The sequence below is a fragment of the Phoenix dactylifera genome, chromosome 6 (assembly GCF_009389715.1).
Source record: "Phoenix dactylifera cultivar Barhee BC4 chromosome 6, palm_55x_up_171113_PBpolish2nd_filt_p, whole genome shotgun sequence".
NCBI lineage: Eukaryota > Viridiplantae > Streptophyta > Magnoliopsida > Arecales > Arecaceae > Phoenix > Phoenix dactylifera.
This window is the reverse complement of record NC_052397.1, coordinates 1696744-1713335: the sequence shown is the minus strand read 5'-3', so window position 1 is coordinate 1713335 and position 16592 is coordinate 1696744. Positions and strand designations below refer to the sequence as shown.

Genomic DNA, 16592 nt, shown 5'->3' with positions numbered 1-16592 from the left:
CCTGTTTAACCTGTTTGCCCAACCTGACCCGTTTAACCTGTTTAGACCTGTTTAATCTGTCCAACCCAACTTGTTTAACCTGCCCAACCCGACCTGTTTAGACCCGTTTAACCTGTTTAGACCTGTTTAACCCGTTTAACCTGTTTAGACCTGTTTAACCTGTTTAGACCTGTTTAACCTGCCCAACAGTTAAACGGGTTAAACGGTTTAAACGGGTCAGACATCTAAAATCCGTATCCGACCCAATTAATAAACAAGTTAAACGGGTCGACCTGTTTACGACCCGAACCTGTTTAGGCCAAACCCAAACCTGTTTATGGCGGGTCGAACACGGGTCGGATTGGCGGGTCGGGTCATATTTTGCCACCCCTATCTAGAAATCTTCATTATTATGTTTGCATTATAACATTCATTTTTTCTACACTTTAAATTCTGAGAATTAAATTCTGCACTTCAAAACAAAGAAATATATTTTTTGGATTAAAAAACAGTAAATTATATTTTCTGCATTTTAAACTGCAGAAATTTTAATTTTTGGAGTTAAAAATATAGAAAAATTAGTTTTTACGTTTAAAAAAAATTCACATTCAGGATGGATTCCTGTTTAGAGGATCACACTTCTGCATATGTGGAGATAAACTGCATGAGACTTTGATTCGAAAATTTCATGAAGGAAGGTTAGCTGCTCAAGAGGGGTAGAGTCGCACTTTAGGACTCCTAGTTGAGTGATATTTCTGGCCTAAGATGAGAGACGACGTCATTAGATACGTGCGAAATGTCAACATTGTCAGCAAGAAAAGGAAAAGGTCCAGCATATAGGCTTGTACACCCTGTTGCTTATCCCTAGTGGCCGTTGGGAGGATGTCACCATGGACTTCATTGTAGGACTATTCATGACTGCTAGAAAGGTTTATTCGATTTTTGTTGTGGTGGACAGGTTTTCAAAAATGGCACATTTCATTCCGTGTAGGAAAATATTTGATGCATCTCATATAGCAAATTTATTTTTTAAAGAAATTGTTAGACTGCATGGCATTCCAAGATCATTCACATCTGATAGGGACATAAAATTCACTAGTTATTTTTGGAAAACTCTTTACAGCAAATTAGAAACAAAATTAAACTTCAGCAGCGCTTATCACCTCCAAACAGATGGTCAGATAGAGGTAGTGAACCGTACACTCGGTAACATGCTTAGATGTTTGGTTAGTGAGCGTCCTACTCAGTGGGATTTGGTTTTAGCATAGACTGAATTTGCATACAACAGGTTTATAAATCGTACTATTAGTAAATCTCCATTTGAAATCATCTATGGTTTTCTTATTCCACACATACTTGATCGTGCTTCCATTCCTTATCATGGTCGGATAAGTGTCGAAGCAAAGGACAATATTGAGCAGGTCTGTCACATCAAACGGGAAGTCCATCAGCGCTTGCTTGACTCCAGTGCCAGGTATAAGGATGATGCTGACCGTCATTGCACGGAAGTTCACTTTGCAGAGGGCAATTTGGTGATGGCTTATTTTAGAAGAGAGATTTCCATTGAGCAGTTACAGCAAGCTCAACTCACGAAAGTATGGTTTATACCGCATACGTCGAAAGCTAGGAAAGAACGTCTATTTATTGGAGCTTCCAAATGTCCAGACTTTCCCAATTTTCAACATTACCAACTTGTACCAGTTCCATGGAGATCCACCAGAGGCGGTTGCAGTTTCAAATCGACCCAGCACCATCTCAGAGTCCAGTTTTCATGAGTATTGAGGATATTCTTGACGTGCGATCATTAGACACTGGGCGTGGGCAGTACCGTAGATTCCTTATGCGTTAGCAAGGGAGACCTATTTCAGATAGTTCATGGATCAGCGAGGACGAGTTGAGCCGCCAGACTTGATTTGTTGCAGAGGATACATGAGGCCTACTCGTCAGGAGTCGAGTTCTTTCCAGTTGGAGAATACTGATGTAGTCTCAGGGCTCCATCCTGTACATAGTTTATGCTTTTTGTTGTTTCCGTATTTTCATCCAAAGCCATATTTAGGCTTGGATTTTCAGTCGAGTCATGTACTAGGACTGCTAAGCAAAAAAGGTCCACCTAGGTGTGATAGGAAGCTTAACCCAACTCCAAACCACTACACTTAATTGCTTGAGCCTTGGCCTTTCTTCAATGCCCACAACCATCACTCATCTCTAGGAATGGAGGAGAATGAATGATAGTCTTGGAAATAGAATTGTGCATGTTGAATGTATGGACGAAGAGGGGAAGTTAGAAAAGAAAAAAAAATACAACATAAATCTACAGAAATACACAAAAATCTGCAGAAAATAGCACAGAAAAAAGGAAGAAAACCTAAAAAGGTCAGTGCCACCGTGGGTGAAACCCTAAGAAATCCTTTTTCTTCCACTTTCATCCTGCTTCTTGACTTATTTCTTCTTGGAGCCACCTTTTCGACCCCGTCATCCTTCGTCTCAATGCCTTAGTGGAGCACGGCCCAAAAATTCTCATTGGATTGGAATGACCAAACTCGCAGAGGTAATTATTCGACTAGTTTTATCACCATCTTTTACCTAGCCCTCGTTTCTTCATCCATCAATCATTATCTCTACCTATCATCACTACCATCATTGCCAATGGCGAGACTTCAAAGATTGGTTGGATGCTGAGGCGAGACTTCAAGATAAAGGTGGACATAATACAACATCCTCTGATGATGATGATACAAACACTACTGAATAGTGAATACTGAATCACTGATGATTAGTAAGATTTCTTAATTTTTTATAATTGTACATTTTTATTTTTTTAATTGTTAAAGTGAGTCCTCTATTTTTTCTCCTTTCTTATTGTATTCTGGAGGTCAGACCAAGGTCCAAACCTCCCTTCATGTACCATTTTGATTTAAATTAATAAACTGGTAGAGGTCTATGCCAAACCCTCCACCATTAAGGTGGCTTTATATTAATAAATCCTTAGTTTTCAATATTTATTAATTTATTAAAAAAAATTATTTTCATTTATTTTAAGGGGGACGGGCCGTGCCTGGCCCGGCCCAAGCCCGGTTCAGGCCCTTATGGGCCGTGCCGGGCTCGGCCCGCGGGCCAGAAAGTGGTAACCCAGCCCGGCCCCCTTTAATGGGTCGTGCTAGGCACGACCCGTTACTGTAGCAAGCGGGCCGGGCCGTGCCGGGCCATGGGCGGCCCGGCCCAGTGCCCATCTCTAATTGCCATCTATCACATCCTTGAAATCCGAGTTTACTGGCAGTACTTTTTTTTATTGTTCTGTTGTAGTTATTTTCAGTTTGCTGCACTAGTTATATTTCATTGATTAGGCTTCATTAATAAGATATCTATCATGTTCTGTTTTGTGATCATATACCTCTATGATGATCTTTTGGAATGATGAGCATTTGCTGAACCGTCTAATCAATCGCACCATAATTGATTATTATAAAATCAGTCTACACCTGTAGTAGTCGATTCTTATGCCCATCATTATTCTCGGGTAAGTGGATTTGTCCATACTTGTTTTGGGTCATGCACCCACTTAGTGACACCTAAATGTTTGCACTCTCAACCAAATATGGTAGAGGGGTAAAAAGGTCCACAAAATGGTATGGAGGACAATTAAAAAACTTTGTCAAATTCACTTCTTTCATGAAAGTGACATTAAGGGCGAATTTTTATACAATTTTTCATTGATAAATTTATTGAAGCTTTTAGGTAATATTTTTTCCTCAAGATTGGGTAAAGCTATATTTGATGCCACAACCTTTAAGGTTGCAAATTTCCTAGTGATTGAGCCAAGCTAGTGGCTACAGAATTGTCAATATTCATAACGTGGTATGATGTACCGATCCATACTAGGCATATTGTACTATACTGGTACCAAACTATTGCATGGTAGGGAGGGCATACCGAGTATCGATATGCCAAACCGACCCTACACCGGGTGTATAGACATTATATCAAGATGGTACCGATATGGGGTCTGGTCCCGAAAATCTTGACTCATGATGTGAATATATAACTTTACACTCTTTATTCAGAAAAAATAGAATCCAATTTGATGCCTTAAATCCAAAATCCTATTTTTTTTCTCCTCCCTGTTGATAGGTAAGGTAGGTTAAACTGTATGTTTAGTGCTACAAATCTCATTATCTGCACCAGTGATTTTTAAATTCTTTTTCCTTTTGTGTTAAATAAATGATTGTGCATATTCATTCTGCATTTTGTCAAATGTCTTCAAGATAAATAAAAAAAACAGATGTTTCTAAACTAATACTGGAAAGTAGCAAGTGTTGAACATCACCTTGAGAATGGAGCTTAAGTGTTCAGAAGGGGCTTATTTTACAAGCCAACTTTAACATGCACTCAGGAACAAGGCGACGTGCTGTACCATCATTGGCAAGTGCAACTGCATCATCAGCATAGATGACCGCAACTATATCTTCAAGAAGTTCATCTCTACCACCTCTAAGAGGATCCTATAGATGTCAGTTATATAGATGTACTAGTCAGAAGAACATTATAGCAAATTTAAAGAGTAAAAAATGATTATTTATGCTTCAAATCATCCATATATACAAAGAGGTTAAAAATTAATTATATAAATGCAATGCATGGTTTATTTATTAGGATACTATAAACAACAATAAAGAACTTTCATGAACAATCTAGAATGGATCCTGAAAGCATAACCATTTTGAAATGGGCAATTTGCCAAATGCAATGTTACAAGAAACCTGACTAAGGATCCAAGATACTATTTGATCGCAACATAAAATGGTTAAATTTCGTAAATAATATTTTATCTTTAATCATAAAATGAAACTCTTATGCAAGATAGAGTACTATGGGGCTAAATAATAATTAGTATATATTATTTAATACTTTAAGTCTGTTATATGAAGCAAATATGAGTAGTAATCTAATATAACTATTTTCCATCAAAAGAATCACTATGTTTGTATAACTTAGTGCATAATGCCAAAAATGAAACATGGTGAATGAGGGTCGGCGGTTCCGGCGGGGGACCGGGGCGGTTCCGGCGGCGGACCGGGGCAGTTCCGGCAGCGGAACAGGGCATGGAAATGAAAACCGTTGCCGGAGGGGGAGAAGGAGAAGGAAAGACGAAAAAAGAGAGTGAGCGGGGGAGGGATGGAGTGGGAGAGGGAGGGAGAGAGGAGGGCTGGCAGAGGCAGATGGAGGGCTGTTGGAGGCCCTCCATCGGCCGACGCCCAGGCAGGAGGCGGAGGCCGCGGCCGGGTCCCCTGTTTTATTTGAAACAGAGGTCCGACTGCTTTTTAATTTCGCGACTGCAAAATTAAAAAGCAGCCGGAGCCGCCGGACCCCTGTTTCAGGCTCCGGCCTCCGCCTCCTGCCCAGGCTCCGGCCCTTGCCGGCCCTCTGCCGGCCTCTGTCACCTTCCTCTCTCCCTCCCTCTCTCCCCTTTCTCTCTCTTTTCCTCTCTTCTAATCGCCCTCTCCCCCGCCTCCTGCATCGGTATAGGCTTGGCACGGCACGCCGCAGGCCCGTACCAACCTGTGTTGCGAACAATTGGTTCGGTGCCCGATACCGGCGCAACAAACCATGTGTTAATACAATGCCCTTAACAATAAGATATTGGGATAGGTAACATTGCTGGCGTTTCATCCCTTAGATCCACTGATAGTCTCAAGTAAGAACCTAAAATTGTTGATCAATATAGATCACCATCATCTTCTTTTCAATTTAGAAAATCCGCATATTCTGTGTATATCAATTTCTTCAAAGCATATTAATAGATCTAATTTTACAATCCGAATCAGTTCAAAGTTCAAACCACAAATGGTTATATGGTATAATAAAAAGAATATGGCATACTATTTTTTTCTGTTGGAAAATGACTTGGACTAGTATCACCAAGGTATACATTTTCTTCATGACACAAACCAAGTTTTGACACTTCAGGAATACAATTTTTAAGCAGCTCAGATATGATCTTTTCCTTGAGGGCTGAGAACAGCGTGATAAACACAGTATTGTCATTTGGTTCAAATACCCACAACATATTAGCAAACTTGGAATTATACAGAGAAACAGCAGTTTAAGAAAGTTGTTTACCATCAGACATATATGGTGACATGCATGAAGGCATATATTAAGATAGACATCAATGTTATAACTACCAATTTTGGAAACAAATCTCCTGGGTGTTCAGTAATTAAGAAAATGCAATCTTAATTGCACTGATCAGATTTAAGAGAATGGCGGAAAGTGGAAACAAATAATGGATACATTGCTCAAAAATTTTGATTTCATTTTTCTAACTATTACGTCGAATTGAAGCATTCATCTTGTGTTTCAGTGCATATCAAAACCGAAGCCAGCAAATTTAAACATAAGCTAAAAAGACATATCAAAAAGGTTAAAACTTTCATTCAGTACAAAGTCCAAATGGTCTCAGAATTCTGATTGTGGAGTTCTTCAAATGAAACTCAATCCAGAGGGGAAGAAACGAAAATTTGCAACCTTAACCTTCTGAAATTATTGAGCAATTCATCTTTACCTGAAGAAATAAATCTGTATGAGTTTTCCCTTCATACAAGACTGACTCAGCTTGAGCACCAACACTCTGGAGGGCATCGGCGAAAGTTTTACTGCAAAAAGAGATTATATCAGTAACTGGTAACAGTCAACATGAAGTATTAAAATAACCAAACCCCCTACGAATCTGCACAGGTCACATGCAACTAAACAGAAAAAAAATTACTCCATGGAAAATCTGCTGCCATACCCCCCTCTCCTACTGCTTATAATTATTTTATACAATAAAAGGAATCCTGAATATCATGATGAAGAAAGCCCAAATTATATGAAGACGTGACAAAATAGAATGCATATTAAGATATAGCTTTCATAAAGATACTTGCTTAGCATCATTCTCTAAATCTGGAGCTATGAAGTCATATACCAAGAAGGCATTCCACTAGACCAACCTGGCATCTGGTGGTATTGAATAATCACTTTTTCCATGGAAAAGAATAACTCGAGGCAGTAAAGAAACTGCATGCCTAACCCTTGAGCCCTGCACCATAACTTCAGGAGAAAAACGTCGCAAGGATTGCTCTCCCTCCATTATGCTGAAGTAGAATATCTTTCTTGGTCATCAGAAAATTATTACTAATATAGAAGTGACTTGAATAGGTGAAAAGGCATTTAAACAAGAATCACACATGACGAGAAATATTAGCAAAAAGAGAACAAGTTCAGTACCTCAGGAAAATGGAGCGGTATAGTCCACGTCTGTGGAAGTGATCAACCAAGTTAAGCATATTGTACCTGTTGAGAGGAGTATCTGATTAAGCCTTTACTGTATTTATGGAGCTAGAAAAGATAAGAGCAGATGGAAGGGCGACTGTAGCTTGGTGTCTCTTTGTAGATGGATTCCTAAGACAATACTGGCTAGGCTATGAACTGAGTCCCGAATAATCAAATTTACATTTTAAAACAGGAAGCATGTAACTCTTTGCATGTCTTCAAGGGAAAAGGGTTGGAACTCAACGAATTATTTGTAAGCATGTTCACCTCTTCAAGGTTAATGTTCATCAAATGATCACATGTTCTAACAACATCCACAATATTCAAGTATCCACTTTGCCTTATTTTTGGGCAAGTTACCTGATTCCAGGGTTATGTTTCTACAGTCATGTGCACATATGATCTAAATAAATACCAGTCAGCTATAATTCTGCATATCTTATCCGCAGGGCCTTTCTTTGCATAGGGTTCTCACTGTAAGCTATCATACTTTTGCCTGCATATATATAATGATTGAGGAAAGCGTTCATAGGGTCGGTGCCAAATTTCACCTAACAAACTGTGGGCCTACTGTGCCTTAAGAAAAAAAAAGAAGGCCACAGAGGTATTGCTTATTAATGTATAAACCTAATGGGTTAAAGTATCATCAGAAAACAACATATAAAAGACCAAATTAAAGAACTAGAGAGCCAGATTCACAAAACCTTAAGTTTTAATAGCCAGCTACTACTCACAAACAAAACTATATTCACCCTAGTGCAAGGAGCGAATCTACTTGGCACACTCCTCTCGAAAGTGGAAACTACATTTTGATAGCTGGGCACATCAGGTTTGGGCTGACAGGGATCCATCATAGGTCCTAGTAATCTAGCAGGTTTGGGCTGACAAGGATCCATCATAGGTCCCAGTGATCCAGCAAAATGTTGCAACCTGATTAATGTTGAAAAATGCAAAAGAAAAAAAGTTAACAAACTTAGTACCAAGGTCTGCTGTGCCGGAACCAGAGCCCAGACTGGTTGCCCAGAGGCATGGGTCGGTACGCCCCCGTAACGTTCCGTGCCGGCCCTATACCGACACAGTAGAGGAGATGAGGGAGAGGGCGAATAGGAGAGAGAGAGAGAGAGAGAGAGAGAGAGAAGGGGGAGAGGAGGGCCGGTGACCCGTGTGGAGGAAGGCTCCGCAGCCGTGTCACCTGTTTCGTTCGAAATAGAGGTCTGGTCCCCTTTTTAATTTCGTGATATTTAAGTGCAGTCGGCAAGGTACACCCCCGTACCGTTCCGTGCCGGCCCTGTACTGACATAATAGAGAAGACAGAGGAGAGGGCGAACGGTAGAGGAAAAAAGAGAGAGAGGAGGGCCGGCGGAGGACGGCAACCCGTGCAGAGAAGGCGGAGGAGGGCTCCGTGGATAGGTCCCCTCTGCCGGCCGGCCTCCACCTCTCTCTCTCTCTTCCTTCTCTCCCTCTCCCTCCCTCCCCGCTTGCTCTCTCTCTTTTTCTCTCTTTCCTTCTCCTTATCTCTCTTTGTCGACGGATTTTATTTCCGTTGCCGGAACCGTTCCAAGTCCGCCGCCGGTACGGCTCGGTATGCCCCGAACTGCCCGGTTTGGGATGGTTCCACCGACCATGCTTAGTACAATCACAACACTTCTATGTTGACCCAAGTTCAACATGTCTATCTATTAAACATGTTATTAATCAACTTCCTCAAAGCTGCTGATAGAGTTCAGAAAAGTCACAAGGCAATTCCTATCAATTTATGGGACATTCCAAGCACAACTTTCTTTTTTTCTCGGAGAAACCTCATTATCATCACCAGCATATAACATACAACTTACAATTTTATAGAGCATATTTAACTCAGCAGAGTTGAAAGTCGATGAGAATAAACAGAACACTAACCGAAATTGCAAGTATCACCTTGCATATCGATGCTCAAAATAAGAAAAAACAAAAGGTCTATTTCAAAAAATATCATCAAGTATGTTTCTCCATTTGAATAGAAAAAAAATTTACCCGCCAGATATGCCAAAGTATGCTTTTATTTGAGAGACGCTCCATGAAATGCTCTCTCCTTCTCCAGCTTCTCCAATTGCCTGATCCAAGAGGGCACACGCAGCAATATGTGCACCTGCTGATTGTCCCATTAGATAGATCCTATAAAAACAGAAACGAAAAGATAGGAAATATTTAAAGAGTAAATTCCTACTGCCAAGAGGGCTAAATTAGTTGACAAATCCCCCAGCCCAAAAAAAGAAAACTTCATCATGCAAGTTGCGTTCCTGAAAACATTGGCCCTTAGAGACCAAAAATTAGAACTTAAACCAGATGGGTTATTTGTTCCAAGCATCCATATAAGCAAATTACTTATAAAAATAACTAAAAATATAAACTGGACGATCTAGTTAAAGGTAAGTTGCAAACTAAAACAAAAGGCCAACGCAATAATATGGAAAATATGCCCAACTTTAAGACAAGTGAACTTTATAGTGGAACAAATTTCTGATAGATCAACAATCGGCCATTTTGCTAGACCATTTGTTAAACTGTAAAAATTAGTCTAAAATGAACCCATAACCAATATCTTTTTTTCTTATTATTATTTTTTGTTGGTGGGTGGGTGTGTGGGAACAGGGGAACGGTATCTTTACTATATATAATGAGAAAGCTTTGGAGGCCAGCCTCTAAGGCCTGAAAGCCTCCATGCTTTTCTTTTTAAAAAAAAATCTGTATCCACATTGAGGGGAAATAAAAAGAACATATCTATTTCATTTAGTATATCTCCATGCATATATAGCCTCATATCTATTTCCTCTAATGTGCATATGATGAAAAAAAATGTTAGATCTCGAGCATGGCCTCTTGCCTGAGTGTCCATCAAAGATTTCTATTAAAACAAAAATTTCTGACTTTTCTTCTATAATTAAAATTTTAGCCAGTCCAAACTCCTTCCAGTTAAAGCTAATCCTTCAAAAATATCACATAAATACAACGTTTCTAAAACAGGAATATGTTTATCAATTTTTCTATGTGTAATCTTGATGATGGATCCTAGCCATCCATCCAATCTTCAAATTATTATCCTTTTGAATGAGTCACATGCAATGCACATACTCAGATCTATTGTTGGTCTAATGTGGTTTATATGCCATCCTAAATATCCTCCCTCTTACATAGTGCTAATCTACACCCCATTAATTTATCAATATTATTGTTCATGAATATAAATTGTGTGATTGGTGGAAATGCCATAGGTTCAGAATGAAACTTTTTGTATTATAAGTTTTATCCACCACAAAGAAAATCTTCAATCTATCTTCAGCAAATTCCAAATACTACACAAAAGACTTAACATAACTAAAGCCTGAGCCATGAGAACTTGTGAACTAAGTAACCATGAGCAAATGCTTTGCAACAACGCATTGCTAAAAACTATTTTTAACAAAGGTCATGTAGCAACAAGTAGTCAAAACTATGGAACGATCAGACCGTTGTAACAAGAAAACTGCAATTAAACAACAAAGATTTAAAAGAAAGCTCTCACCAGAAAAAGCATAGAAATAAATTTAGTGAAAATGAACATGAAAAAAAGAAGATGAAGTGATGAATCTTTCATGACTATAAAGCTTAGTTAGAGATCCAGCATTCTTAGTAATGGGTACTTTTTGCCACCTGATTGTGAGAGAATATCCCCCAGGATCCAGCAAGCAATTTGTGTATGTTTCTGCAGCTACAAGAAGAACAAAATTTTATGGATGGTGGCCCAATCACTTACTGGCAAGTGGCAGCAATTACATGAAGAAAAAGGACAAATGGTAGCAACCATCTGCTTGCACCTTGTACATAAAATAGAATTTGACTGCGTAGACTTAAACCTTTGACTGCCTAGACTTAAACCAACATCAAGATAATCAATGAGGCAACTCCTTTGGGCTTGATTTTTGCCTAGAAAAAAAAGCCAGTGTGCTTGGCTTGTTCTCTTGGCCACTATCGCTTGGCCATAATTCAGGCCACTCATAAAACAGCCGAATCAGAGGCACAGCTCACATCTGATGAAATAGCTAGACTACTTGGCAGTGACTTGGCTCAAGGAGCAAGTCTTTGGCTTGACCATAATTTACTATCATTAAACCCCGGCTTAATTGTTTTAAGGATGGTCTGTTACAGTCAATCTCTGAATCAACTATTACTTGTTAACTTGTTTAACCAAAATTGATAAGGCATACACTAAGATAAAATAAAAAATATGCATTGGCACTACTTTGAAATGTCTAGCATTTAAGGTCTCAAAATCTCATGATTGCCAAGGTTAGCTTAAGAACGATAAAGTTTCTTTATTGGTAGATGCACTCGGATAAACCATGAGCAATGATGTTTTACGTCAACCTGATGATGCATATTGAGCACCCTTAACCAGTCTCACATCACAATAAACCTTACACAAATCAAGTTAGGAACTACCAACATGACCCGATAGACCAAACCACCAGATTGTTGGATGCCTCAAAGATGTGTCATGCAACTCTAATGCAGCATGCAAAGTGCAAAACTGTAAGTCAAGCACTTCATTATATTTTTAAAAAAAGAATTGTTCTCTAGTGTACAACTGTTCTGGTTGGCTGTTGCTGAGTCCTAAGGCCCACTCACCGTGTCTTCCACCAAACTATTTAAATCTTCTAAATATCACATAAACAACTCTAAGGTATTACACATGGTCAGCCATTCTTTTTTAATAGCAACTGAGATATTACTTATAACCTCTTACAGTTAAAATTAATAGCTGCAAATACAATGCATGTGCCTACAGTAGTTTAGAGAATGTCTAAGGATTGGGAATGGATGTTTAAGCTACAAGGCTTACTAAAAGCAAAACTTTTTATGAAGGTATGATTCATCATGTCTTTGTTGAGGTTCACTTGTAGGTTTAGTCTCACATGGAATAATTAGTAGTAGGTGGCTAAAAACTTAATGCTCAAGATTCTAGGTTGATTAGGTCCTATATAACTAATCGGAAGTAGATAAATTGATATAGATGATTGGGCCTGAAACTTGATGGCTTAAGCTTTTAGATCGAGTTGCGTTCCAACATATGTATCAAGTCCTTTTGACATTAGGATTCCCCATCTCCCCAACAATATTCAAATGTTCTTTGTAACAAACCAACCCCACCCCCACCCCCCCTCCTCCCCAAAAAAACCTTAGATTCTATAAGTAAAATTGTTATCTGAAGATAAGTTACCATTAGACTAGTACAAAGCACATGAGATGCATGTGATGTGACTGATTTAGGGGGGAAAAGGTATTTGGTTATTGTACACCCCCCCTCCCTCTCTCTCCGCCCCCTAAATCCACTGCCGACTGTTTAGGACTGACAATCATTGAAAGGGAAAGGTCAAGATTCATCCTCTTCCTAGAGGTCAAAAATCAGCTGAGTTAGGGAGTTACTTTGTGGAGTGTGCATTACGCTATAGAGAGGATGCTTTATGACCAATACTGAACAAATTAATTTCTATGAAGTAGAAGTTCTATTACCGGTTAAGGTCACCTCCATAACTCTCAATATTGTTGCACACAAATGAAATTCCTTGAGAAGCGTCTTTTACCATATCACTGATGGTCCCTTGAGGAAAATTTCTGCAGAAATATGAGCCAGAAGCATCAACAAATACAAGACAAGTTTTAGGCATGAGTATGTTAGCTTATATCTATATGTCTGAAAGTACTGGATCATGGCTATCTCTGAACATGATACCTGTAATCTATGCATGCCACTATGATGCCCCTTTCTGCCAATCGTCGTCCTAAAAGAGCACCCCATGCTTTATAACTGCACAATCAGTATTCCCAACAAGTGAACAGAAAACAAATTACTAATTTAAAAACAAAAAGAAATAGAAACAATGATTTATCGCTAGACACCTCAGTCTTTATACCATCAGTAATTGTACTCACCCAATGATCCAAGCTCCACCAGTTACAAATGCTACAACTGGTTTAAGACCATCGGTATTTACAGGTAAATACAGATCCAGCCTGCAAAATTAAATTTTTATCCGCAACCGATTTTAAATGGTAAAGCAAAATATGTGAGCTAGTTTAATGAACCCAAAAACACTGGCTAGAATTAAAATATTGTATGCTTAGTAAAACAATGCCATGCCTGTTCCTTGGCTGTTCTCCATAAACTACACTTCTGCGAACCTGACTTGAGAAGAAATAATAATACCCAACTGTAATTGAAGAAAGAGATAAATTGGAAGAGAACATGAGATACCATCTTACAAGATAGACTTTAGACATCGAAAAGAACTGGATTTTTTACAACTTCAAATAAGCCTTCAATAGATAACTAATCTATATTCAAATGATTAAGCTGGGAAAGAAATGAAGATGATGATTAATGGCTAAAAGTCATACTTCATGTCCATATCAGAAGCAAATCTCAACACAAAGACTCACCCTGGAGAAAACCTGGCATGAGCAGTAATGCATAACAACCTAGGGCAATGAACTTTGTGATCCATCGGTAGCCTACCCTGGAGAAAATTAAACGATGAGAAAATATTTGGTACCTTCCATTTACAAAAGAAATATGTTGACCAAAAAGTCCACGATTTAAGCATCCCAGAATATAAAGCAGAATATTTTGTTAGTTGAAGAAAGATGATCAGGCGTGCAAAAGCTAGAGCCAACTCAAAACTTTTCGTTCCTTTTTATGGAGCGAAATTGTAGAGAACTCGATATACTTGCAATAAAATATCAAAATAAAACTTTGATGGCTAACTGGCAATACAGATTCGTGAGTGAAAGGATGATCTGTAGAAATAGGTGATTAGCAACATGAATTATAAATGAAATATTGAACGATAAATGAGTCAAATGTGAATGCAACCAGGACAATAAAAAAGTGACTGTTTTAAGGAAGGTAAAAAGAGCAAATTATTAGCAATCTAAAAGGAGAAACTCCTAGTAAGATCGCTCTCAGTGCAAGTTCATAATTGCATCCTCATTCCAGGTCCCTTATTTAAGGCAGTAAACTTTATGGCTTGGGTAAGTGATTTCTGGTATGTGTAGATCAAGAGGATGAGAGCTTGTCATCCTATTTTCCAGAAGATATTCCATAATGAGGAAATAAACAGAAAGAGATAATTTTAAACATGTTGTACCTCCATGTTAATTGTATGTTAGATTGCCCAATTTTTTGGGGGATATCGTGTGGTAGGAGAAAGGACAATCTTGCTAACACAGAAACGAAACCTTTTTTTGAAATGACTATCAGGTTAAAGTTTTCAGCAAAGAATTGCTGAGAAAAACTAAAGTTAACAAAGCATGTTGATTTCTGGGGGTTAGACACAATTGTCACTATGTTTTGATTTTATTTGGTTCAAAGTGCTAAAGACAATCTCATTATTTAGCTGGTGATGTGTTTTCCATATCAAACAAAACTTATACATGCTAATAGGATATTGTTTGCTTGGTATAGTTCTGCTTGGAGATTGAGGGCTGAATGTTGTCTCGCAGGTCTCAGGTGCAGAGTTTTTGTTTTGTTCTTCCATCAGTGCTGTATTAATCATCTTGTTAGGGTTCTGAAGACTTATTTCTTCTTTCCTCTTTTATAAAATTAATGATAAATTGTACCCTGAGCAATGCCGATAAATGAAAACACACAGTGAGAGGAATTTGAATCAACTTCTCTTAAAAAGCCAAGATAGAAATATTAAAAAAAATAAAGTGAAAACATGAAATCCAAAGAAATGTGAATCAAGTTCTCTTAAAAACACCATAATACAGAACAAGCATTGAGAGGAATAAAGCATTTCTCGGAGGTAAGTATGATTAAAAGTTAAGAAGCACGAAAAAGAAGAAAAGTTGATCCCCTGAGTCAGATGTGTCAAGAAACCAAGCAGAAAAGAAAATCTTATCGAAGGAATAGAAAGTGAGTTATCTTCAAAAAACCAATCACCCAAGATGGGCATAGAGAAAATTGGAATCTTTAACTTAAACAAAAGGTGTAAAAAAGCTTTAAAAAGAAAGAAAAAAAAAGAGTTTCAAATGTAAAGAAACAAAAAAGACCATATAATGGTAATAGGGTTTAGCTAAAGCATCCCGTAATAGAAAACAGGCATCAAGAAGAACGAAAGCTTTCAGGAAAAAGGAAAGCATGAGAAAAGCTGAAAAATAACAATAAAGAAATAATGAGCACACCAGGTGTAGAAATATCAAGAATCTAAAACAGGGGAAAAGCGCGAAATCGCAAAAACATGAACCTGGTCAGCCAAAGAATATTATAATGCAAAACATGCATAAAAAGCTTTCCCAAGAATTGAACATATAATTGAATAAAATGGATAGTGAATGAAAGAGAAGCTTTCCCGACAACAAGATCAAGATCAAGATCCAGCTAAAAGGACATAATTGATATATCCAGAAACCAAAACAAAGGAGAAAGAAAAAGATTCGATCGAAGACAAAAAACTGAAACTTTTAAAGAAATACAAATAAGGGATCTCAAGAAACGATATGGTCATCGAGAGGTATGCGAAAAAAATAAATTATCTCAAGAACACCGCAGAACGATATGGTCATCGAGAAAAAAGAGATGTTTCTTCTCATGAGAGATGAAAGATTGGATAAGAAATAAAATTAAGTAGGAAGAACGCAAGGCGAGAGAAGGAAGAGACGAATACCCTAGGTATCGGAGTAGGGTGAGGGCGAGGCGGGTGATGAGGTAGGTCTCGGCGGCGGCGTGTTCGACGTCCTGGCGGAAGGAGGGGAGGCGCGAGGCGCTGGAGGAATCGATCGCGGCTCTCCGCCTCCTGCTCCCACCGCTGCTGGGGGCGGAAAGCGCCCGGCGGATGAGCGGCCGCTCGAGATTCGCGTCCTCCGCCACCGACACGGACAAGGAGGAGGTGGAGGACAAGGAGGCCGCGGCCGTCAGCGCCGCCGCCTTGCCGTCCTCCGCTGCCCCTCCCGGCGGCAGTGAGGGCGAAACGAGGAGCCTGGACTCCATCTCCGAGGAGACGGAAGCGGGTTGCCAAACCCGCACGCCTCAAGACGCTGGCAGGCTGCAGTCCTCCAAAAGCCCGCGCACCGCAGAATACCGTGTTTCCTTGTGTCGTGTACGATATGATATGTATTTTTTTAAAAAAATATATATAAAAATATTTTTTTAAATATCAAATTTTGTATAAATATTCTTTCAAAATATTTGTATGTATATTCTTATAAACCGCTGTACAAATGCCCCTAATATAATAGTTATTTTAATGATATTAAGAAAAATCAAATTTATAATAATTAAA

The 16592-nt window shown here is 38.8% G+C and overlaps 1 protein-coding gene across 3 annotated transcripts in view; it reads right to left on the bottom strand.

Annotated features, from left to right (window-relative positions):
- The window catches only part of LOC103701955 (probable isoprenylcysteine alpha-carbonyl methylesterase ICMEL1), a 38988-nt gene extending 22633 nt beyond the window's left edge, over positions 1–16355 (bottom strand). For all 3 annotated transcript variants that reach the window (XR_005512096.1, XM_039127075.1, XM_039127074.1), the window contains exons 1-11: positions 15978–16355; positions 13750–13826; positions 13451–13520; positions 13243–13323; positions 13043–13117; positions 12823–12924; positions 9307–9447; positions 7249–7314; positions 6972–7115; positions 6542–6632; positions 4304–4478 (exon numbers count right to left, since the gene is read on the bottom strand). Coding sequence is in view for 2 of the 3 variants with exons in the window: in XM_039127075.1 (XP_038983003.1) it covers positions 4326–4478; positions 6542–6632; positions 6972–7115; positions 7249–7314; positions 9307–9447; positions 12823–12924; positions 13043–13117; positions 13243–13323; positions 13451–13520; positions 13750–13826; positions 15978–16300 (1323 nt within the window). In the remaining variant the exon portion in view is untranslated. The remainder of the gene's footprint in view (positions 1–4303; positions 4479–6541; positions 6633–6971; positions 7116–7248; positions 7315–9306; positions 9448–12822; positions 12925–13042; positions 13118–13242; positions 13324–13450; positions 13521–13749; positions 13827–15977) is intronic.
- Between the last annotated feature and the right edge of the window lie 237 nt (positions 16356–16592).